Source organism: Anomaloglossus baeobatrachus, chromosome 2 (assembly GCF_048569485.1).
Source record: "Anomaloglossus baeobatrachus isolate aAnoBae1 chromosome 2, aAnoBae1.hap1, whole genome shotgun sequence".
NCBI classification, from domain to species: Eukaryota; Metazoa; Chordata; class Amphibia; order Anura; family Aromobatidae; genus Anomaloglossus; species Anomaloglossus baeobatrachus.
In genome coordinates, this window is record NC_134354.1 from 764,029,894 (window position 1) to 764,056,539 (window position 26,646).

The 26,646-nt window shown below is 44.7% G+C and overlaps 1 protein-coding gene across 1 annotated transcript in view; it reads left to right on the top strand.

Moving 5' to 3' along the window:
* Positions 1 to 26,646, top strand: part of MYO7A (myosin VIIA) — a 136,549-nt gene that overhangs the window by 5,683 nt on the left and 104,220 nt on the right. Inside the window, 12 exon segments of the mRNA XM_075337501.1 lie at positions 1,425 to 1,546; positions 1,849 to 1,991; positions 2,841 to 2,954; positions 3,257 to 3,410; positions 6,396 to 6,472; positions 9,476 to 9,595; positions 11,667 to 11,809; positions 12,927 to 13,137; positions 13,707 to 13,842; positions 16,295 to 16,401; positions 24,296 to 24,433; positions 26,012 to 26,170. Of these exon segments, the coding sequence (XP_075193616.1) occupies positions 1,425 to 1,546; positions 1,849 to 1,991; positions 2,841 to 2,954; positions 3,257 to 3,410; positions 6,396 to 6,472; positions 9,476 to 9,595; positions 11,667 to 11,809; positions 12,927 to 13,137; positions 13,707 to 13,842; positions 16,295 to 16,401; positions 24,296 to 24,433; positions 26,012 to 26,170 (1,624 nt within the window).

Here is a 26,646-nt window from a genome sequence, read left to right on the forward strand (position 1 = left end):
GCGGCTGTAAAGGCCTGGCAAAGCATTAAGAAGGAGGAAACCCAGCGTTTGGTGATGTCCATGGGTTCCAGACTTAAGGCAGTGATTGCCTCCAAAGGATTCGCAACAAAATGAAAATAAAAATATTTTGTTTGGGTTTGGTTTATTTGTCCAATTACTTTTGACCTCCTAAAATGTGGAGTGTTTGTAAAGAAATGTGCACAATTCCTACAATTTCTATCAGATATTTTTGTTCAAACCTTCAAATTAAACGTTATAATCTGCACTTGAATTCTGTTGTAGAGGTTTCATTTCAAATCCAATGTGGTGGCATGCAGAGCCCAACTCGCGAAAATTGTGTCACTGTCCAAATATTTCTGGACCTAACTGTATGCCTCCCTCATGGTTTATATGCCCCCCTTCTGGGCCCCTCCTGGTATATACTGTATGTCCCCCTCCTGGGTTCTTCCTGGTATATATGCCCCCTTCCTGTTATATATATTTGTCCCCTCCTGGGTTCTTCCTGGTATATATGTCCCCTTCCTGTTATATATATGTCCCCTCCTGGGCCCCATCTGGTATATATGTCCCCCTCCTGGGTTCTTCCTGGTATATATGTCCCCTTCCTGTTATATATATGTCACCTCCTGGTCCCCATCTGGTATATATGTCCCCATCCTGGTCAATATGTCTCTGTTCTGTGTCTAACACAAAAAACAAAAAAATAATTTTACTCACCCTCCCTGGCTCCCACGCTGTGCGGCATCTGCTCTGTGCTGCAATGCATTTCAGCTGGATGTGCTCCCTTGGACGTACATCCAGATGAAGCAGGGGCTGAAGTCGGTGGACCCCTCCACCACAACTGGCTCCTGCGGTCATTCTGCCCCTGTCTTCAGCTCCTCCGTGGAGCGCATACCATTCTCCGCCGGCTGTTGCATTCTTGCCACCTCCATGGTTCTGTGTTGCCCACAGCAGTGGGATGAAGTTGCAACGGGATGACCTCATCAAGCTGCTGCACGCTGGGTCGCAGGATGATGTGCCCTGCTCTGCCCCACTGCCCCTGGTGCCACTGCATGGCTAATTTGCATGTGATGTGCCTGAAGCACTTCACATGCAAATGAGCCATGTGTAGATCGAAACGTCCAGCCCCCTCTGTTGTGGCTATGCTACAGGTTGTGGCTCTGACTGGGGCCCGGCCGGGGCTTAATAAAGCAAAGTAATTACCCTAGCCAGGCCCTCCCTCTTTACCGGGCTCCATACACCAGTAAGGGCAGTAAGGTACTGCTTGTATCTGATTGATGAATAATAATTGCTGCATACGGAATGGCATACGCATGACACTGCTCCAATTGATGAAAATCAGTCTAATTTTTTTAGACCCAGATGTGATCGGACCCTAACACTTATAACTGAATTTGTCTTTTTGATATGTTCATCTATTGCAGTGGTGAATCCGGCGCCGGTAAGACTGAAAGCACTAAACTGATCCTGCAGTTCCTGGCGGCCATCAGTGGTCAGCACTCATGGATCGAGCAACAAGTCCTGGAAGCCAACCCCATCCTAGAGGGTCAGTGAGCATTGTACCCGAGCTGTGAATATGTAAGGGATCATGTTCCTAGAAGGAACAGACCTGGAGCCTTTGATATGTAATCATTTCCCATACTCTGCTTGGTGTCAGTGAATGGAAACATTCCCTAACCTACTCCGAGTCACATAAATAATAATAACGGGGTCCGATATTTATACCCTGTCCTTAGGACTTGTGGGGTCTGACACCCGCACCTGATTAGTATCCTGAATCCTGAGACCAGTTTAATCCTTTGACGATCGGAACTTATTTGTGATGTGATGTTATTGATGCCCCTGCAGCGTTTGGCAATGCCAAGACAATTCGCAATGACAATTCCAGCCGGTTTGGGAAATATATTGACATACACTTCAATAAGAAAGGAGCCATTGAGGGCGCCAAGATCGAGCAATATCTCCTGGAAAAGTCTCGTGTCTGCAGACAGGTACAGAGATACTGCGCTAATGTCATCATCTGAAATGTCTGAATGAGTGATAGGGGGGTAATTCACACTCTCAGGACAAGTGAGGGAATAGTGAGTGCAGCTCTGGAGTATAATACAGCATGTAACTCAGGATCAGTAATGTAATGTATGGGCACAGTGACTGCACCAGCAGAATAGTGAGTGCATCTCTGGGGTATAAGACAGGAGGTAACTCAGGATCAGTACAGGATAAGTAATGTAATGTATGTACACAGTGACTGCACCAGCAGAATAGTGAGTGCAGCTCTGGAGTATAATACAGGAGGTAACTCAGGATCAGTACAGGTTCAGTAATGTAATGTATGTAGACAGTGACTGCACCAGCAGAACAGTGAATGCAGCTCTGGAGTATAATACAGCATATAACTCAGGATCAGTAAAGTAATGTATGTACACAGTGACTGCACCAGCAGAATAGTGAATGCAGCTCTGGAGTATAATACAGCATATAACTCAGGATCAGTGCAGGATCAGTAATGTAATGTATGTACACAGTGACTGCACCAGCAGAATAGTGAGTGCAGCTCTGGAGTATAATACAGGAGGTAACTCAGGATCAGTACAGGATCAGTAATGTAATGTATGTACACAGTGACTGCACCAGCAGAATAGTGAGTGCAGCTCTGGAGTATAATACAGGATGTAACTCAGGATCAGTAATGTAATGTATGTACACAGTGACTGCACCAGCAGAATAGTGAGTGCAGCTCTAAAGTATAATACAGGATGAAACTCAGGATCAGTACAGGGAGGAGAGAATATTTGCATACCTGTTTTATAGGATAATTGTTTGTGTGATCTTTCTCTCAGGCTCCAGATGAGCGGAATTACCATGTATTTTACTGTATGTTGAAAGGGATGCCTCCAGATCAGAAGAAGAAGCTAGGCCTCGGCAAAGCGACAGACTATAACTACCTCTGTATGGTAAGAGGACACTTCTGACAATTTACTATCTTTACAAGTTTTGCCAAAGGTGTAACTTGAAGCTTCTGGGCTCCATTACAAAATCGGTACTGGTAGGGCCGTACTGCCACTTATAGTGGGGTCTTTTTATGCGGCAGTGAGTTGGGTTCCCCTTAATAAATTTGGTGCAATTTCCGCCATTGTCAGACGGCTTGGCAAGCTTAGAGCTGACTAATCTAGAGGGGGTTCAACGAGCCCAGTGGCCACCAGCATTTCCCCAGGATTGAATGCTCCCTTCATACACGTCTTTGATTTTCCTTCAGGGGCACTGTACCACGTGTGACGGCAGAGATGACAGTAAGGAATATGCCAACATTCGTTCTGCCATGAAAGTCCTGATGTTTACCGATACGGAGAACTGGGAGATCTCCCGGCTTCTGGCTGCCATATTGCATTTGGGAAACTTACGTTATGAAGGTAACGACCTCTACATTGCTATAGGCCTTAGTATTGTGACTGATGTTTTGTGGTACGATGTCAGTGCTGAGATAGGGGCTGGGATACTCATTTGACCACCACGCGAAATGTTGACTTTGCCAACCACCAGTCAACCTTAAAGAGGTTGTCCACTACTTGGACAACCCTTTCCCACTCCCCATGTTTGACCCTGCAGTGTCGGCGCTCACGTTACCGGGACTCACGTGAAGTTGTGAAGTCACTCGAGCCCAGCATACAATCAGAGCCTTCCTCCCTCTCCCCACCTTCACACATATGAGTAATCAACAGGAAGTAAGTGGCCAATCATGGCACTCATTACTTGTTGATTACTGATACTTCTGAAGGCAGGGAGAGATCAGAAGGTGCGGATTGTAAGCCGGACTCGCATGACATCACAACTAGTGATGGTTGAACCCAGACTGTAACATTTAGGATCTGTGCCGGATACCTTGTATCTGTGCACCGACCCTGGACATGGAGTTCACAGGTAGCTCCATGTAACTATCTGGATTCGACCACCTGGATAATTAAAAAAAAAAAAATATATAGGGAATAAAGCAAGAGTGTTATATTTACCAAGTCTCTCTTGCGGCTGTAACATTTATTCCGGGGCCGCTCATTACCCTCATACATATTCACTGCTTCCCCCGCCCACCGGCAATTCCAGCGTCACTGATTGGTTGCATACTAATCAGAAAAATTAGTTTGATTGGTTGCAGTCATACCGCTCCCCTACCCTGTGTGACAGCGTATGATTGCTTGGAATCACGCACGCTGTCTGGGTATCTATAAGTAGTGTAAACATATATATGAATAAAACAATTGGCATAGGGTCCCCCCATATTATGATACACAGTACAGATAAAGCATACGGCTACAGGCTGCAGCCCCCAGCCGTGTGCTTATCTTGGCTGTGTATCAAAATATGAAGGGCCCTCTTACAGCTTTTTTATTATTTAAATAAATTATTTTTAAAAAACAGTGTGCGGTCTCCAACAATTTTGATACCCAGCCATGATAAAGTCGACAGCTGGGGGCTTGTATTCTCAGACTGGGGAAACCCATAGATATTGCCCCCCCAGACTAAAATTAGTAGCCTGCAACCACCCAGAATGGTTGCATCCATTAAATGCGACAATCCCGGGACTTTACCTGGCTCATCCCTATTGCCCTTATGCAGTGGCAATTAGGTAATGTAAGGGGTTAATGACAGCTCACAACTACCACTATGCCCTAGATTAGTAGTGGAATGTGTCTATGAGACCCCCCCCCCATTACTAATCTGTAAGTGAAAAGGAACAAACACCGAAAAAAAAAAAACTTTATTTGAAATAAAATAGAAAAAAAACATCCTCTTTCTCCAATTTATTTGTGTGGCCACCATTATTTTCCAGCATCAGCTTAACTCTTTTAGGCATGGAGGTCACTAGAGCTTCATAGGAGCTGCTGGATTCTCTCATTCTTCATGACATCACATAGCTGGTGGATGTTGGAGACCTTGTGCTCCTCCACCTTCCAGTTGAGGAGGCCTCACAGATGCACCACAGGATTTAGATCTGGAGACGCTTGGACAGTCCAGCACCTTTAGCAAGGCAATGGGGGTCTTGGAGGTGTTTTTGGGGTTGTTATAATGTTGGAATATGAAGGAAGGGGATCATGCTCTGCTTCAGTATGTCGCAGGACATGTTGGCATTCATCGTTCTCACAATAAACTGTAGCTCCCCACAGCTGACAGCGCTCATGCAGCCCCAAACCATGAACCTCCACCACCATGCCTGACTGTAGGGAGGACACACTTGTCTGTGTCCTCCTCACTTGGTTGCTGCTACACACACTTGACACCATATGAGCCAACTAAGTTTATCTTGGTCTCATCAGACCACAAGACTGTTTCAGTAATCCATGTCCTTAGTATTATGGCTGATAGGGCACAATTTGGCCATTATAAGTTAGGGTTGTTCCATTTTTGTTACCAGCGGTTTAGACATTAATGGCTGTGTGTTGCGTTATTTAGTAGACACCAAATTTACACTGTTATACAAGCTGCACACTAACACTGTACATTGTATCACAGGATCAGATCTGCAGTGCTGTTGCATGAAAGATACCGTATAATATAGTATTTACAAACATATGAGGGGTGCATTCACTTTTTTGATATACTGTGTGTGTATATATATATATATATATATATATATATATATATATATATATATATATATATATATATATATATATATACTGTATATATAAAAACAGTATGTCACAAAAGTGAGTACACCCCATAAAGTGTCCTAAGTGAAAATGGCCAAATTGTACCCAATTATCCATATTTTCTCCCCGGTGTCATGTGATTGATTAGTGTTACAAGGTCTCCGGTGTGACTGAAGGAGCAGGTGTGTTACATTTGGTGTTATCGCTCACACACTCTCTCATACTGATCACTGGAAGTTTACCATGGCTCCTCATGACAAAAAAAAATGTTGCTTTACATAAAGATGACCTATGCTATAAGAGGATTGCCATGAAACACCCTGAACCTGAGCTGCAGCACGGTGGCCAAGACCATACAGGGGTATAACAAGACAGGATCCACTAACAGGCCTTACCATGGTCGACCGCAGAAGTTAAGTGCACATGCTCCGCATCATATCCAGAGGCTGTCTTTTCCAAACAGACATATGAGTGCTTCCAGCATTTATGTAGAGGTTACAAGGGAGGGGGGGGGTCTGCCTGTCAGTGCTCAGATCATACACCACACACTGCATTACATTGGTCTGCACTGTTATCATTTGCATGGCATCTTCTGGAAAGCTTATAATACAGTATATGAGTATTTATGGGTTCTGCTGGACATACGCAATAAAGAGATAGAGTCATTATAAAGTAATGGAATACATTATATACAACACTTACTGAAATATTCATATATACAATAAGAAATGCCAAATATTATATCTGCAGCTCGAATGTACGATAACTTGGACGCCTGTGAAGTGATTTATTCCACCTCATTAACAACAGCAGCCAATCTTTTGGAGGTGAGTTATTTCTAGACTTGTTAGTATTCTGTAAGTAATATTCTTGTACATAGGGGGCAGTATTATAGTAGTTATATTCTTGTACATAGGGGCAGTATTATAGTAGTTATATTCTTGTACATAGGAGCAGTATTATAGTAGTTATATTCTTGTACATAGGAGCAGTATTATAGTAGTTATATTCTTGTACATAGGTACAGTATTATAGTAGTTATATTCTTGTACATAGGGGCAGTATTATAGTAGTTATATTCTTGTACATAGGGGCAGTATTATAGTAGTTATATTCTTGTAAGTAGGGGGCAGTATTATAGTAGTTATATTCTTGTACATAGGAGCAGTATTATAGTAGTTATCTTCTTGTACATAGGGGCAGTATTATAGTAGTTATATTCTTGTACATAGGGGGCAGTATTATAGTAGATATGTTCTTGTACATAGGGGGCAGTATTATAGTAGTTATAGTCTTGTACATAGGGGACAGTATTATAGTAGTTATATTCTTGTACATAAGAGCAGTATTATAGTAGTTATATTCTTGTACATAGGGGCAGTATTATAGTAGTTATATTCTTGTACATAGGGGACAGTATTATAGTAGTTATATTCTTGTACATAAGAGCAGAATTATAGTAGTTATATTCTTGTACATAGAGGGCAGTATTATAGTAGTTATATTCTTGTACATAGGGGCAGTATTATAGTAGTTATATTCTTGTACATAGGGGCAGTATTATAGTAGTTATATTCTTGTACATAGGGGCAGTATTATAGTAGTTATATTCTTGTACATAGGGGCAGTATTATAGTAGTTATATTCTTGTACATAGGGGCAGTATTATAGTAGTTATATTCTTGTACATAGGGGCAGTATTATAGTAGTTATATTCTTGTACATAGAGGGCAGTATTATAGTAGTTATATTCTTGTACATAGGGGCAGTATTATAGTAGTTATATTCTTGTACATAGGGGCAGTATTATAGTAGTTATATTCTTGTACATAGGGGCAGTATTATAGTAGTTATATTCTTGTACATAGAGGGCAGTATTATAGTAGTTATATTCTTGTACATAGGGGCAGTATTATAGTAGTTATATTCTTGTACATAGGGGCAGTATTATAGTAGTTATATTCTTGTACATAGGGGCAGTATTATAGTAGTTATATTCTTGTACATAGAGGGCAGTATTATAGTAGTTATATTCTTGTACATAGGGGCAGTATTATAGTAGTTATATTCTTGTACATAGGGGCAGTATTATAGTAGTTATATTCTTGTACATAGGGGCAGTATTATAGTAGTTATATTCTTGTACATAGGGGCAGTATTATAGTAGTTATATTCTTGTACATAGAGGGCAGTATTATAGTAGTTATATTCTTGTACATAGGGGCAGTATTATAGTAGTTATATTCTTGTACATAGAGGGCAGTATTATAGTAGTTATATTCTTGTACATAGGAGCAGTATTATAGTAGTTATATTCTTGTACATAGGGAGCAGTATTATAGTAGTTATGTTCTTGTACATAGGGGCAGTATTATAGTAGTTATATTCTTGTACATAGGGGCAGTATTATAGTAGTTATATTCTTGTACATAGGGGGCAGTATTATAGTAGTTATATTCTTGTACATAGGGGGCAGTATTATAGTAGTTATATTCTTGTACATAGGTGGCAGTATTATAGTAGTTATATTCTTGTACATAGGAGGCAGTATTATAGTAGTTATATTCTTGTACATAGGTGGCAGTATTATAGTAGTTATATTCTTGTACATAGGGGCAGTATTATAGTAGTTATATTCTTGTACATAGGAGCAGTATTATAGTAGTTATATTCTTGTACATAGGTACAGTATTATAGTAGTTATATTCTTGTACATAGGGGCAGTATTATAGTAGTTATATTCTTGTACATAGGGGCAGTATTATAGTAGTTATATTCTTGTAAGTAGGGGGCAGTATTATAGTAGTTATATTCTTGTACATAGGAGCAGTATTATAGTAGTTATCTTCTTGTACATAGGGGCAGTATTATAGTAGTTATATTCTTGTACATAGGGGGCAGTATTATAGTAGATATGTTCTTGTACATAGGGGGCAGTATTATAGTAGTTATAGTCTTGTACATAGGGGACAGTATTATAGTAGTTATATTCTTGTACATAAGAGCAGTATTATAGTAGTTATATTCTTGTACATAGGGGCAGTATTATAGTAGTTATATTCTTGTACATAGGGGACAGTATTATAGTAGTTATATTCTTGTACATAAGAGCAGTATTATAGTAGTTATATTCTTGTACATAGAGGGCAGTATTATAGTAGTTATATTCTTGTACATAGGGGCAGTATTATAGTAGTTATATTCTTGTACATAGGGGCAGTATTATAGTAGTTATATTCTTGTACATAGGGGCAGTATTATAGTAGTTATATTCTTGTACATAGGGGCAGTATTATAGTAGTTATATTCTTGTACATAGGGGCAGTATTATAGTAGTTATATTCTTGTACATAGGGGCAGTATTATAGTAGTTATATTCTTGTACATAGAGGGCAGTATTATAGTAGTTATATTCTTGTACATAGGGGCAGTATTATAGTAGTTATATTCTTGTACATAGGGGCAGTATTATAGTAGTTATATTCTTGTACATAGGGGCAGTATTATAGTAGTTATATTCTTGTACATAGGGGCAGTATTATAGTAGTTATATTCTTGTACATAGAGGGCAGTATTATAGTAGTTATATTCTTGTACATAGGGGCAGTATTATAGTAGTTATATTCTTGTACATAGAGGGCAGTATTATAGTAGTTATATTCTTGTACATAGGAGCAGTATTATAGTAGTTATATTCTTGTACATAGGGAGCAGTATTATAGTAGTTATGTTCTTGTACATAGGGGCAGTATTATAGTAGTTATATTCTTGTACATAGGGGCAGTATTATAGTAGTTATATATATAATGTTATTTCCTGTTTACATACAGGTTGAGCCTCAAGACTTGATGAATTGTCTCACCAGCCGCACCATTATCACCAGAGGAGAAACCGTTTCCACCCCCTTAAGCATGGAGCAAGCATTGGACGTCAGAGATGCCTTTGTTAAGGTTAATGAAGCGCTTGTATAGTTACATAACCCATTTTCAAATTCTCTAATAGAAGTGTGTAAATTATTATATGATGAACCCTTTTGAGGATTTTCATCTATAAGATACAGAGGACAGAGTCTCTCTCCGAAAAGTACACGCACAGTCAATTCATTAACCCCTTTATCCATGGGCTACAGTATTTTCCGTTTTTTCTCCATAGTTTTTTTTTTTTCTCTCCTCCCAAAAGCCAGAACATTTTTACTTTTTTGTCCACATAGCCATTTGAGGGCTGGTTTTTTATGCTGGACGAGTTGTACTTTTGAATGACATCATTCATTTTAACATTTGATGCACTGGAAAGTGGGACTAAAATTTCAAGTGTATTAAAACTGCAAAAGAAGTGCAATTTCACAATAGATTTTTTGGGGGGTTTATATTTACCATATGGTAAAACTGACTTGTCTATATGATTCTCCTGATCAGTATGAGTACGTAGATAACAAATATGCATGGTTTCTTTTGTTATTTTTAGGGACAAAAGGTTATTTGTTTTGTTAATTTTTGAAGGATATTTATTCCTCTTTTTGTTGCTATTTTTTTTATTTAATTTGTGGAAAAAAAAATACAAGTTTGATGATTGCCTCTTATTGCAATGTTGCAACGGCCTAAAAAAAGTAATTCTGGTGTTTCACTTTTTTTTCGTTATGCTGTTTACCAATTGGATTATCTTATTTTATCATTTGATAGTTCGGACTTTTACGAATGCAGCAATACAAAATTTTTAATCGTCCCCTGATTGCTTGTGCTATACATACCAGTGCATCAGCATTGCCATGTATAACTAAAATCACTATCTCCTATGATTGCCAGCTAAATGCTGCCTTTCACAGGAGTATTGCAATGAGAGGCATGGGGATCTTCAGCAGACCCCCGGCAATAAGGCAACCCATCGGTGCCACGCATTCACATCAAAGGCACATGGAATGGTGCCCCCCCCTGCCGGTGCGTGTTAAATGCTGCTCTGAAAGATGGACAGCTGCATTTAGCAGGTTAACAGCATCGGGCAGAGCGTCTGTGTCACGGGGTTTCTCACAGTCTCTTTGGGGTGTCAGCTTCTCCCTCAGAGGATCAGCCTTACTCCTTCTCTCTTGTCTTTCTCAGCCAGAATGAATAATCCCCCAGGTAAGCAGAGAGTTTAGGTGGATCCCAGGCCCCCCTCCCCCAGACTTAGGGACAAAAGCCCGTCAGGGGGTGATTAACCTGCAAACAGGACAATGTACACACAAGGATTACACAGAATGGACAGAGCACCACACCTAAAATACGAACCTACGCAAAATTATATACAACCCCCCATATTCCACCATCACAGACTGCACTGTTGATTGCTCACTTGGTCCAAAGGTGGGGAGAAGAAAGACAACTCTGATTGGACTCGTCTGTGTGACAGGGTAGACGCAGAATTTTGCCACCTGTTGTCAGACAGCATGGACCGCAGCCTGAGGAAGGACGCTCATCTAGCTTTATGGCAGGCGTGTCCCCGCATTGACCCCCTCCAACAATAAAGGAATTGTCCAGAATAGACAGCCGATGTCCGGCTAAGTTCACATGTCCTGAAGTCTGCCATTAGAACGGAACCGTTGGGAAACGGATTTCTGCCAGATCCATTTTTTTAATATGGGAGTCTACGGACAACGGATCCGTTAGCAAATTGCTATTTAGCCATCCGTTGTGCTTGCATTAGAAACGGACCTGTTGTTTTATTTATGGATCTGTTATAAATGGACAATAAATAGGAATCCGTTCACGGATCCCTTGTCCATAGACTCTACATGTTCAAAACGGATTCAGCCGACATCCGGACAAAAAAGTTGCGTTTGCACAACTTTTTTGCAAACGGATCTCTAACAAATCCATGAAACGGATGATTACAGGACAAGATAATCCAGCCTAAGTCAACTATGAAGTGGCATAGGGAACAGAAATTCACCGAGTCAGTTCCCCGCATATATTCTACACCACAAGCTCCATGTTTACTGACTTGGTGCAATTTTTTTTATGGAACTTTTACTAATTTTCTGGCTAACAGGGAATCTATGGACGACTGTTTGTATGGATCGTGGAGAAAATAAATGCCGCTATTTACAGACCACTTTCCAATGAACCAAAAGTGGTGAGGAGATCCATCGGGCTGTTGGATATATTTGGGTTTGAGAACTTCACTGTAAACAGGTAATGACAGAGGAACTGCTCTACGTATCTAGCTCTTGTCTTTCTATGTATTTATTGTATCTGTTATCAGTTGGTTAACTAGAGTTCGATGGACCTCGCTGCAAAATTTGGACCTGCCTTCCCCCTTATACAGACATTCGAGCTGCCATCCCCCTTATTATATAGAACGTCCCCTATCATGTTCTAATGTAACCTCTCCTGGGCTCCTTCCTAGTAAATATGTCCCCCATCCTGGTATATATGTTTCCCATCCCGGTATATATGTTTCCCATCCCGGTATATATGCCCCCATCATGGTATGTCCCCCATCCTAGTAAATATGTCCCTTAGCCTGGTATATACTATCCTCCTCCTGGGCCCCTGTGGTATATACTGTCTTTCTCCTAGTATATATGTTCCTCTCCTGGGTCCCTCCTGGTATTTACTGTTCCCCTTTGATATATATGTTCCTCTCCTGGTATATACTGTCCCCCTCCTGGTATCTACTGTCCCCCTCATGGAATACACTGTTCCCCTCCTGGTAAATATGATCCTCTCCTGTCCCCCTCCTGGTATCTACTAGCCCCCTCCTGGTATATACTGTTGTCCCCCTCCTGGTATCTGTCCCCCTCCTGGTATCTACTGTCCCTCTCCTGGTATATACTGTCCCCATCCTGGTATATATGCTTCTCTCCTGGGCCCCTTCTGTGTATACTGTCCCCCTCCTGGTATATACTGTGCTCACCCTCCCCGGCTCCCACCTCTGTAGCCAGCCTGCAGTGGCCGGCAGCTTTCATCGGTGTTCGTACTATGGCAACTCATGATGTCATTGTAATGCGACACCTTAGTCACTGGGACGCCACTGAAAGCTGCGGACTTCTGTTTGGCCTACAGAGTGTTTCGCAATGTAGGGACCCGACAGGTCGCTGCAACGTGATGCATTTCATCTGAATATGCGCCAACTGGGGCACATTAAGCTGAAGCAGGGGTTGGGGGCAGTGGGCTCCCTGCATCCCTGGGCCTGGTCACGGTCGCGATCCATGTGACCGCAATCGTTCCGTCATTGTCTGTTATCTATTTTTCTAATTAGCATATTATTATAAAATTATACCTGTCTCCTTTTTTTTATTTTTTTTAGCTTTGAGCAGCTTTGCATCAATTTTGCCAACGAGAACCTGCAGCAGTTCTTCGTCCGTCACGTCTTTAAGCTCGAGCAGGAGGAATACAACTTGGAGAACATCAACTGGCAGCACATCGAGTTCACGGACAACCAGGACGCCCTGGACATGATCGCTATCAAGCCCATGAACATCATCTCACTCATCGACGAGGAGAGCAAATTCCCAAAGGTGCCAAATATGTCCACCTCTGGTCCCCCATCATAATGATTGGCATTGCTAAATGGGCGTAGCCTGCACCCCATCTGAACCCTTGGCATGTATTTGGGAAGAATACGTCCATGTCCACCTTTTTACTGTATGGAGTATCATGATAGACTGCACTATTCCATACACAGGTCAGGGAATACTTTGACCCTGACCGATAAGTATGGTGGAAGGCTTGGATATGATCTGCCAGAAAAATGCTGACTGACCATAGCATTATCGATGCGTGATCTCAGCATTGAGTCTACAGAGGATGGGACCATGAAAGGCATAGAGAATAGAACAGACAATCTCTTTAATTTTAGGATTCCTGTTGAAGGGTAATGAAGTTGGGGCAGGGAGGTGAGAAAAATAAAATAAAACCGATAATCATTTCTCAGATAGGCACTGCTCCTCCATATTCCGCAAAACAAACACTGTACTGAGGATCAGTCCTATCTATTTCTGGAGCACTCTGCCCCATCATTAAGAGGAGGGTTCATGCTTTCCCTGAGCCACTGATGTGTGAATTATATGGTGATTCTTGTTCTCAGGGCACAGACACCACGATGTTGAATAAACTCAACTCTCAGCACAAGCTCAACACCTTCTACATCCCCCCAAAAAACAGCTACGAGACGCAGTTTGGGATTAATCACTTTGCCGGGATTGTATACTATGAAACAAGAGGTGAGTAAATCTGCCATCTCTGTGTACTCTGGAGGAGTCTGTGAATTTTTATGGACTGTCTGTCTATCTATCTACAGCAGCTATCATCTATCTCTCACAAGGAGGTTTTTACAAACATCACTGACTGTCATGGCAGCGTCAGGATCTGTGGAGACTACAGAATCTGGCACTCTGCCCGCTAACTTCTCTGATGTGTGTGATCAGCGCAGGGAGACTCGTGCGTTGACCCACAGACTTGTGGTTGATAGGCAGGCTAGCAAGAGTTAATCTCTGCTGGGCTGCTTGTTAGTCTCCTTTGATCACATGCTGTGTCGGAGTCAGTCACATTCGCTCCCCTCCTGTATATGCTGGCTGGACTCTTTCTTTAATGCCAGCTATAGCTTCTCTATACCGGTCTGGTGAGGTGGTGTGATCCATATTTATTGGTGGTTGTAGTAAAGCGGGCTTTACACGCTAAGATATCGCTAGCAATTGCTAACGATATTGTGCGCAAAAGCACCCGCCCCCATCGTGCATGCGATTTCGTGTGATCGCTGCCGCAGCGAACATTATCGCTACGGCTGCGTCACACGCACTTACCTGGTCGGCGTCGTCGCTGTGACTGCCGAACGATCCCTTCCTTAAGGGGCAGGGACGTTCGGCATCACAGCGACGTCACCGCGACGTCACTAAGCGGCCGGCCAATCAAAGCAGAGGGGCGGAGATGAGCAGGACGTAACATCCCGCCCACCTTCTCCTTCCGCATTGCGGCCGGCGGCAGGTAAGGAGACGTTCGTCGCTCCTGCGGGTTTACACACAGCGATGTGTGCTGCTGCAGGAGCGACGAACCACATCAATAATCAACCATTACCGATTTTTGGTTTTGGGATGACCTCTCCATGGTGAACGATTTTCACCATTTTTAAGGTCGCTTAAGGTCACAGGTAAGTGTCACACGCTGCGATATTGTTAATGACGCCGGATGTGTGTCACTAACAACATGACCCCGACGATAAAACATTAACGATATCGTAGCGTGTAAAGCCCCCTTTACCCTTGTTGTTCTTTTGGTTGCTGCCTTATCTTTCTTTTCTCCTTAAGGCCCCGTTACACACAACGACGTATCTAACGATATATCGCCGGGGTCACGGATTCCGTGACGCACATCCGGCATCGTTAGCGACGTCGTTGTGTGTGACACCAACGAGTGAGCGTTAATGATGGAAAATACTCACCAAATCGTCCATCGTTGACACGTCGTTCATTTTCAAAAAATCTTTGATTGTTGAGGGCGCAGGTTGTTCGTCGTTCCGGAGGCAGCACACATCCCTACGTGTGACACCTCGGGAACGACGAACTGCAGCTTACCTGCGGCCGCCGGCAATGAGGAAGGAAGGAGGTGGGCGGGATGTTACGGCCGCTCATCTCCGCCCCTCCGCTTCTATTGGGCGACCGCTTAGTGACGCCGCTGTGACGCCGCACGAACCGCCCCCTTAGAAAGGAGGCGGTTCACCGGCCAGAGCGACATCGCTAGCAGGTAAGTCCCGTGTGACGGCTCCTAACGATATTGTGCGCCACGGGCAGCGGTTTGCCCGTGACCCACAAACGACGGGGGCGGGTGCTTTCACCAGCGATATCGCTGCGTGTAAAGCCCCCTTTAGTCTCTTACTGTTTGTTCCGGTGAGCTTGCAGTGTGTCTGAGTTTTGTTTCTTTCTCTGTCTGTCCTATCTGTGTTGCCATCACACTCCTACCACTTCCTTCTGAGGGAAAGTGAAAAAGTTTAGTTCTGGACAGCAGAATAGTGAAGTATGGGACTTGAGGCCCTGTCACACACAGATAAATCTTTGGCAGATCTGTGGTTGCAGTGAAATCATGGACATATTGTTCCATTTTTGTACACAGCCACAAACCTGGCACTGATTGTCCACAATTTCACTGCAACCACAGATTTACCACAGATTTACCACAGATTTACCACAGATTTACCACAGATTTACCACAGATTTACCACAGATTTACCACAGATTTACCACAGATTTACCACAGATTTATCTGTGTGTGTGACAGGGCCTTTAGGCATCTCCACCAATTGGGGTAATACGGAGGTTAGAGAGAGCCTTATTTTTCCCCTAGCCTGAAGGACAGTAGAGCCACCTGTCTCTCGCTATCCTACAGTCACATTGTGACAGTATATACAGTATATAGATATATACTGTGTGTGTGTGTGTGTGTGAATGTGTATATATTTCAATATGCAAGCCTTGCATTTCTGTGCCTAGTAGTAAACTGGTAGTAAAATAACACAAAGTTCGAGACATGTCACGATAGAAGAAAAAAGCGCACGGTAGCTTCATATAATTGAACATAATGTAACGTTATAGGAGATGACACAGCAAATTGCAGTTCAGCACAATGCTGCACACCGCAATCCTGTGTACTACATTATAATACAACGTATTGGTGATATTTCAGGATTCCTGGAGAAGAATCGGGACACTCTTCATGGAGATATTATACAGCTGGTCCACTCCTCAAGAAATAAATTCATCAAGCAGATTTTTCAGGCTGATGTGGCGATGGTAAATACCCATATGTACAATGCGAGCGTGATGGAGATCGAAGGTGTTCAGTGCATGTATATGTATAAGACAAAAATTCATAATGCATCCTTATAGGAACCGTACTACTCTACCGTATTATATCTATATACTGTATATATATATATACCTATATATATAGGTACATAGGGCAGAAAGACACCTGGGGTACAGGAAAGTAACACTGACACTGGGGGTACAGGATAATGACACTGACACTAGGGGTACAGGATAATGACACTGACACTCAGGGTACAGAATAATCACACTGGGGGTACAGGATAATGACACTGACACTGGGGTACAGGATAATGACACTGGGGTACAGGATAATGACATTGATACTGGGGTACAGGATAATGACGCTGACACTGGGGGTTCAGGAAAATGACACTGACACTGGGGGTACAGGATAATAACACTGATACTGGGGCTACAGGATAATGACACTGACACTGGGGGTACAGGATAATGACACTGATACTGGGGTACAGGATTGTGGCGCCCCTGACCTGGTCAGGCACCACTGAGTACTGCACCCATGCTGGGGACAGTACAACACAGGTAATCCAGAAGGCTGACCGGGGTGTGGAACACAGGCGCATAGTGATCAGGTCTCACACATGTACCCATGAGAGGACCCCTGGGGATCCCAGGAGGGGGAAAAGCCTTCACCTTCACTGGAATAGTGGAGGGGGCCAAAAGCCTCCATCTCCTCTCAAGGGGTGTGGTAAGAGAATCTGGTTGCTAGGTGGCGTAGGCAGGCACAAAAGGGAAAAGAGAAGGAGGAGTAAAGAGTCTGCAGCAGAGTGTGGAGGAGGAGGAGCAGGAAAGTGAAGCTCAGACAGGAGCAGATGTGAAGGTCCCAGATGTGAGCCAGGCAGTGCAGAGTCCAGGGAGCTCGAGTGAGGAGCAGATCCCGTGGGCTGCTGTAGTCTGACAGCGTCCGCGCAGTGGCTACCGACGGGGGAGAACGGTCAACTAGGAGTGCTACCCGAAATCCATCTTCAGCTAGAGAGAGAGCAACGGAGTGGGAAGTAAGGAGACTGCTAGAGAGTACCAGGCCCAAACGGGCGGCAGATCCCGAAGCGGAGATAGATCCAGCTTTCTTTTGCTAAACCTGCCGGTGTGGGGCTCTCAAAGCCCACGCCACAACACCACAAAAGCCGCAGCCACGTAGCCACAGTTAGGGCCCATAGGTCACAGGAGGCAAGCAGCTGGAGTGGCCTGGTCCAGGCGACAAGCAAACGGCAAACGAAGGGGAGAGAGGCTGCAGCATCTTCCCTGGGTGACCCCCATAGGGACTCAAAGTCGGGGTTACCCCAAACCACCAAGGGCTAAGGAAGGCGAGTTAGTAGTCACCCTCACAAGTCAGCCTGAAGGACACCTGGTTCCCACTTGGTTCATCCCAGCTACGCCCGGGTCACTCACCCTGCCATCAACTGTGAGTAAAAACCCTGAAAGACATCCTGCCTGTGTTGAGTCATTCTGCGCCTTGTAGTTCTACGCATCTACACCGGGCCCTGGGGCTTGCCTCACTCTCAGGAGGCTATTCCAACTAACTGCACACACCATCAGCCCCAGGCGACCCTCAACCTGCAGTGGCGGTCCCTACTGGCCGCAATACTGAGAGTGGCGTCACAACTACAAAGAAGGTTTCCTACCTGTGACCAGACAGATCCATCTACGTGGAGTCCCTGAAGGTAATGCACCGACACTGCACTTGTGGGGCTTCACAGGATAATGACACTGACACTGGGGTACAGGATAATGACACTGATACTGGGGGTACAGGATAATGACGCTGACACTGGGGGGTACAGGATAATGACGCTGAAACTCGGGGTACAGGATAATGATGCTGACACTGGGGGTACAGGATAATCACACTGACACTGGGGGTACTGGATAATGACACTGACACTGGGGGCACAGGATAATGACACTGGGGTACAGGATAATGACGCTGACACTGGGGGTACAGGATAATGACACTGACACTGGGGGTACAGGATAATGACACTGACACTGGGGGTACAGGATAATGACACTGACACTGGGGTACAGGATAATGACACTGACACTGGGGGTACAGGATAATGACACTGACACTGGGGGTACAGGATAATGACACTGACACTGGGGGTACAGGATAATGACACTGGGGGTACAGGATAATGACACTGGAGGTACAGGATAATGACACTGGGGGTACAGGATAATGACACTGGGGGTACAGGATAATGACAGACACAGTTATTCTTCCTGTATTGGGTGTATATGTGCACACAGGGACATTATATAACAATAATCCACTGATTAGATAGCCTTGTCCTCAGTGACTCCACGTCGCCCTCTGGGTAACACTTTTGTCTTCACAGCTACTAATCGCCTTATACTGACCAGTCTTCTGTCTGTTTCTCTGTCTTCTCCGCTTTGCCCCTGTCCTGTAGTTTCTCTGTGGCTATTTCAGCAGTGCTTTTGGCCAATCAGCTACCCCTCCTGCACAGGTAAAAAATGGTCTCTGCTCCCCTCCCTCTCCCCCCATCCCCCTCCGGTCACTTGTACTGTGAAGCATTCGTTCCTCTGTATCCGTATATTTATGTCATATGTGGTGATTCTCATAGAGCGATGACAAGCTGCATGTGACAGCACAATACAGACAATACAGTGCGCTACAATATAGTACACTACAATACTATATAGCAAACCATAATATAACATGATATAATACAATACATATTATCACTGCCATAGTCACCGCTCTCTTCTGCACCCCAACTATTCCAAGAATGGAACGTTCTGCTCCTCGTTCAGTCATTTCTTCCCTGTCCTCAAGACTGTGGCTAAAGGACTTGAATATGCCCACCGATGATACCCCAACGTTATACGTGATAATATCACACAAAACAATATAATACAATACAGTGTGTAAAATGATTCTACAGATGTAGCAGCCACCAACTTGACCATTGCTCCCCACCTTCACCGCCTGATGCAGCCATCAAGTTGGCGGCTGCTACATCTGTACCAATGATTGTCCTATACCTCGGGGTCACCATGAGAGTAAACCCACTGCCGACAGGCAGAGACGAGGAGGAACCAGTGCTCTGCATACAACAACGACTGTTTCCATATGTTACACTCATTACTGGCAGAGTGAAAGTTACTGAACGTCCCGTCCCGGCTGTCCTCAGTGCCCCTGTTTTTTCCTGTTTCCCTTCTCCGGAATTCAACTTTGCTGCATCACTGTGATACTAACTCTTTTATCAGTGCCCTTGAAGACACCACTTTTGGCCTTAAAGGGGTTGTCCAGGCCTTTCGTATTGATGGCATGTCCTCAAGATAGGTCACCAACATCATTTAGGTGGGAGTTCAGTACCCAGCAACCCCCAATGAACAGCTATTTCCAGCTTCCTCCATTCCACCATACGACTGTTGCCCCTATGAAATGAAAATTCACACCCAAGGCAGACCGGTTTGTCATGTGCTCAACTTATTCTACATTACATACCTCCCCGGTCACCAAAAAAATCCATCTAGTGTGATTTGGAAAATAGGAAACTGAGAGGAGGGGGAGGAGGGAGATGCAGCTGCAGTGTTTCTCCCTAGCTGAATGTATGATTGGTTTGTGCTGTGATAGGGGGGTGTTCCAAAATTATATAGACATAATCTCTGAGTACAGCCATGGCCAAAAGTTTTGAGAATACTACAAATATTAATTTTTACAAAGTCTACTGCTTAAGTTGTTCTAATGGCAATTTGCATATACTCCAGAATGTCATAAAAAGTGATCAGCTTAACAGCAATTACTTGCAAAGTCAATATTGGCTAAGAAAATGAACTTTAACCCCCAAAACACATTTCAACATCATTGTATTCCTGCCTTAAAAGGAGCAGCTAACATTGTTTTAGTGATTGTTCCATTAACACAGATGTGGGTGTTGATGAGGACAGGGCTGGCGATCAATCAGTCATGATTAAGTAAGAATGACACTACTGGACACTTTAAAAGGAGGCTGGTGCTTGGTATCATTGTTTCTCTTCAGTTAACCATGGTTATCGCTAAAGAAACACGTGCAGCCATCATTGCTCTGCACAAAAATGGCCTAACAGGGAAGAGTATCGCAGCTACAAAGATTGCACCTCAGTCAACAATCTATCGCATCATCAAGAACTTCAAGGAGAGAGCTTCCATTGTTGCCAAAAAGGCTCCAGGGCGCCCAAGAAGGACCAGCAAACGCCAGGACCGTATCTTAAAACTGTTTCAGCTGCGGGATGGGACTACCAGCAGTGCATAGCTAGCTCAGCAATGGCAGCAGGCTGGTGTGAGTGCTTCTGCACGCACTGTGAGGCGGAGACTCTTTGAGCAAGGCCTGGTTTCAAGGAGGGCAGCAAAGAAGCCACTTCTCTCCAGAAAAAACATCAGGGACCGACTGATATTCTGCAAAAGGTACAGGGAGTGGACTGCTGAGGACTGGGGTAAAGTCATTTTCTCAGATGAATCCCCTTTTCGATTGTTTGGGACATCTGGAAAACAGCTTATTAGGAGAAGGAGAGGTGAGCGCTACCACCAGTCTTGTCTCATGCCAACTGTTAAGCATCCTGAAACCATTCATGTGTGGGGTTGCTTCTCAGCCAAGGGAATCGCACCACTCACAGTCTTGCCTAAAAACACAGCCATGAATAAAGAATGGTACCAGAATGTCCTCCAAGAGCAACTTCTCCCAACTGTCCAAGAGCAGTTTGGCGCCCAACAATGCCTTTTCCAGCATGATGGAGCACCTTGCCATAAAGCAAAGGTGATCACTAAATGGCTCATGGAACAAAACATAGAGATTTTGGGTCCATGGCCTGGAAACTCCCCAGATCTTAATCCCATTGAGACCTTGTGGGCAATCATCAAGAGACGGGTGAACAAACCAAAACCAACAAATTCTGGCAAAATGCAAGCATTGCTTATGCAGGAATGGACAGCTATCAGTCAGGATTTGCTCCAGAAGTTGATTGAGAGCATGCCAGGGAGAATTGCAGAGGTCCTGAAGAAGAAGGGTCAACACTGCAAATATTGATTTGCTGCATTAACTCATTCTAACTGTCAATATAACCTTTTGGTCTCATAATATGATTGCAATTATATTTCTGTATGTGATGTAAACATCAGACAAACACAATTAAAAACCAGAGAGCAACAGATCATGTGAAAATATAATTTTGGTGTCATTCTCAAAACGTTTGGCCATGACTGTACTTTGATTATTGCTATATAGCTCTTTTTTGATACCCAGGCAAGATAAAGCGGACAGCTGGGGGCTGGTAATCTCAGGCTGGGGAGGCCTAAGCCCATGGTTATTGGGCCCTCCTCAGCCTAAAAATAGCAGCTTGCAGTCACCCCAGAAATGGCGCATTTATTAGATGCGCCAATGCTGGTGCTTTTTCTGGCTCATCGCTCATCCTGATTACCCTATTTGTCAAAAAATCACAGCTGCCATGAAGACCTGGAGGTGTATTCAGCATACGACAGGTCTTATGGGGTGTTCCCAATATACAGCAGGTCTGTGCGGTGTTCCCAGTATACAGCAGGTCTTATGGGGTGTTTCTGGTATACGACAGGTCTGTGGGGTGTCCCTGACGCACCCACGGGGTCGGAGGTCACCCGTTACCGGGCTGCGGTTCTTCTCCTGGGTCGCCGCGGTGGCCTTGTCCGGTTCCGTTACCCCGGCGGTGTCAATAAAGGCTTGGGACGGGAATGATGGGGGTAGTTGCTCGTGACACCACCTGTGGTGTGCGGCCAGTTATTAGTCACCACTGCGGGCGCTTCTCTCGTGCAGATGGTGACGCAGCTTGGGTGTTGTAGCTCTCCACAGGTAGAGCTAGGCCCCAGGGAGGATGATGGGGGTCGTACTCTCTTATGGCAGAAGAGCGTGAGGTTGCAAGCGCCGGCAGTAACGGGACGACACAGACGGTGCAGTTCAAGTTCCTTTTACTCACTGAGGTCACTCTGCCCTTGGTGTGCTGCGTCCCGCTGTGATGGGCCTCAGCCGATCCCGGATACTTCGGAGGTCGAGGCCGGTGTTTCCCTTCTGTGCGTCTCCTTTCGATGGTTTCCCTCCACCCCAGCTCCTGGGCCGTGGAAGGGGTCACGGGTGCTAGCACTCACATGAACCCTGGGACCCCACTTCTTTCCTAAGAACCTGGGCGAGCCACCACCTGCAGACCACGGACCCCGAACTATCCGTGTCTCCTCTTGCTAGTCCCTTAAATCCAACCTTGCTTGGACACTGTCCGGTTCTAACTGTCCAATGTGTGTGAGATGGCTCCTAACTTCCCCTTCCTCCCAGATTCCTGACTAGTGGGCAAGAGGTCCCATACCTCATGATGGCCACCGCAGCATCTACCCAGTCCCAGTGGATGAGCTCCCGTGTTAAGTGTTGGATTAGTATTTTGGTGGTAGTTACCGGTGACGACCTCCTCCGTATCCGAGAAGAATACTGCACGTCGGGTGAGGCGCAGTACCCTGTGGCACCTTAAGCCTCAGGTGCGCCACATTCCAGTAAACAGAAGATTTGTGGGGTGTCCCCAGTATACGATAGGTCTGTGGGGTGTTCCCAGTATACAGCAGGTCTCACGGGGTGTTCCCAGTATATGACAATTCTGTGTCATGTTCCCAGTATATGACAGGTCTGTGGGGTGTTCCCAGTATATGGCAGGTCTGTGGGATATTCCCAGTACATGGTAGGTCTGTGGGATATTCCCAGTATATAGTGCGTCTGTGAGATGTTCCCAGTATATGACAGGTTTTGTGGGGTGTTCCAGATATGGAGAGGTTAGTGACCTAATAAAAGTGGTCCGCGGTATGACAACAATAGACATTTGTTTTCACTTTTCTCACAATGGGCTCAATGTGAATAATGACAAGCAGTGTTCCAGGAACAGGCTCACGGACCACCCCCAAGGATCTCTGTTGCCCATGGGCAGTGGAGGCTTATCTATCTGCTCCGATCCCACAAATTGCTAGAAAACGGAGGTGTCAGGGCATTGCAGCCTCACGGAGTAAATAGAAGATCGTTTAATACTTATTTCTCAAATATATTTCTGCATGTTTGTGTGAGTGTGATGTAATATGTGCAATTCACACAATGCATGGAACAGTATGTTTTAGCAGTGTTTCCTGTGGTCCTGGCAGTGTAGGGGTTACTCAGGCTTGTAGATTTGCACCTCTGCCCAATCCGGCATTTTTTCCTGTGGTACTGGCAGTGCAGGGGTTACTCAGGGATGTAGATTTGCCAGTCTGCCCCTTCTGGCAGTGTTTCCTGTGGTCCTGGCAGTGCAGGGGTTACTCAGGCTTGTATATTTACACCTCTGCCCGCTCTGGCAGCGTTTTCTGTGGACCTGGCAGTGTAGGGGTTACTCGGGGATGTAGATTTGCACCTCCGGCAGTGATTCCTGTGGTCCTGGCAGTGCAGGGGTTACTCGGGGATGTAGATTTGCCCCTCCGGCAGTGTTTCCTGTGGTCCTGGCAGTGCAGGGGTTACTCAGGCTTGTAGATTTGCACCTCTGCCCCCTCCGGCAGTGATTCCTGTGCTCCTGGCAGTGCAGGGGTTACTCAGGGATGTAGATTTGCACCTCCGGCAGTGATTCCTGTAGTCCTGGCAGTGCAGGGGTTACTCAGGGATGTAGGTTTGCCCCTCCAGCAGTGATTCCTGTAGTCCTGGCAGTGCAGGGGTTACTCAGGCTTGTAGATTTGCACCTCTGCCCCCTCTGGCAGCGTTTGGGTGACACCGGACAGAGGAAGAGCTCCTTATCATCCTTCCATTTCCTGACGCAGATTTGTTTGCTTCTAATTCTGATGTATTTCTCTTTTTTTCCCTTCTAGGGGGCAGAGACCAGGAAGCGCTCGCCCACCCTGAGCAGTCAGTTCAAGCGCTCGCTGGAGCTGCTGATGAGGACGCTGAGCGTGTGTCAGCCATTCTTCGTCCGCTGCATCAAGCCCAATGAATACAAGAAACCTATGGTAAGTGTCTGGGGGGGGCACCGGAGGGGGCGAATAACTTATATGAGGGATACTTTACTTACTGCTCTGTACCCATCCATCAGCCATCAACCATACAGTCAGCCCAGCAAGGAAAAGGTTAACTTGCCTGAAAGAGCCGTCACTGATGGACTACAGAGCTCAGCATGCCCGGGCAGCAGGACCTCAGGGTCTGTCTTCCTTGTAGTCTTCTCTGTCTCCTCCTGGTGCCTTGGTTTTACCCTTATCCAGGACTTTTCCTTTTCCGTTATGATGACAAGTGACTGACGGACGCGTCGGACCCTCCGGGGCAGGATAAGCCGGGACCCCCTCATATCATTCATCTTATAGGGTCTGTCACCTTCTCCTCATCCTTCAGCAAAAAGTTCTGCTTTTGGGCATCAGAGCTCCCCCATATCTGTGTCTTGTGACTAAACTCCTTATACCTGGCACTGCTGTTAACAAACACATCAGGTAACAAAGACCCTAATGACTGACAGCCCTGCCCCCGCCCATCGATGAGATCTGCTCACAATGTCATGATTGATATCAGGGAATATTAAGCGTCTCCAAAAGTCAGAGTGCCCCCATAACAGCGAAAGCCAACCATAACAGCAGCATATGGATAATTTAGAAAACACCTGTGTGGTCCCCCTAATTTTGATACACAAACATGATAAAGCCCAACAGCTGGGGGCTGGTATTCTCAGGCTGGGGAGACCCATACTTATTGGGCGCCCCCAGCCTAAAAATAGCAGCCTGCAGCCATTCAGGATTGTCACATCCATTAGATATGACAATCCCAGCACTTTAACCAGCTCATTCAGATTGCCCTGGTGCAGTGGCAATCTGTGTAATAAGGGATTAATGGCAGCCCACAGCTGCCACTAATCCATACATTAGTAATGGGTGGCGTCTAAAAGACTCCTCCATTACTAATCTGTAAGTGAAAATAAACAAACACTGAAAAAATCCTTTATTTGAAATAAAATATAAAAAAAAAAATACCCTCTTTCACCAATTTAATAACCCCCAAAAAACCCCTGCAGGTCTGTCGTAATCCCCACGAGGTCCCACGACGATTTTAGCTCTGCTACTTCTAAAGTCACAATGCACAATTATGGAACTTTTTTTTTTGAGCCCCAGGCTGCGTTTCTGTGACCACAGACTGCATCACCACGAAGATGCAGCTTGCTCACATAGCTTTACACTGCAAGTTGTCTACAGGCAATGCTAATGGTGGCATCCACCCATTACTACCTTCTAGCCCAAAACTTCTATCAGGAGGAGCTGATAATAATAGCTGGGGTGTCCTCTCTCCGCTATGGTGGAGCATTCACCCCAAAATAAAAGAAAGTCCCCAACAAAATATCCTATATGTTTATTTCCCTCTGTTCCTGAAAAAGCTCTGCGGCCTCCATTATGAGTCAGGCCTCTCCATCTTTTTATCTGCAGGGATGGTTATGTACCGTAGATATTCCGGATCCTGGGAAAGTTGGGTGATGGCACATGTGGGAGCTGTAGTATCAGCCATGATGACGTCCTCTGTGTATAATATTTCCTTCTTTCTTGGGTTCACAGCTGTTTGACAGAGAGCTGTGCATCCGTCAGCTGAGATATTCCGGAATGATGGAGACCATCCGGATACGCAGGGCTGGATACCCCATACGCTACACCTTTGTGGAGTTTGTGGACAGATACCGAGTGTTAATGCCGGGGGTGAAGCCTGCGTACAAACAGGTGATGTAGCAGTGTTGTCAATGTTCTGCTTGTTGTACTGAAGATTTTAGCTATTTGGGGGGTGGGTAAAGTAGTCCATGGCCAGAACATAGTCCTGACTGACAAGCATGGGATACTTGCAGATGGAAAAAGTCAGATTATTTATTTTTTTGGGAGAAAGAAAATAAGGTCGGACTGATAGACTATATACACTGGAGAACAAAATTAGAGAACAACACACAATTTCCTAAATGTTGCGGTCATTATGTCGTCCTATGTGATTATATCTTAACATGAGGAAACTCACAGTATTTTAAGCTTATTCCATAAACTAAATTTATTGTAAAGCACATAAAAAAATGTAAATGAGATAAATGTATAAGAACACGGATCAAAATTTGAGAACACTTTCGGATACCTGCAAGTTATTGGTGATAATCTGGCACCTGGTGCTAATTTCATTATTTGACAAACCCTATGTAACTGGCAGCCTGACT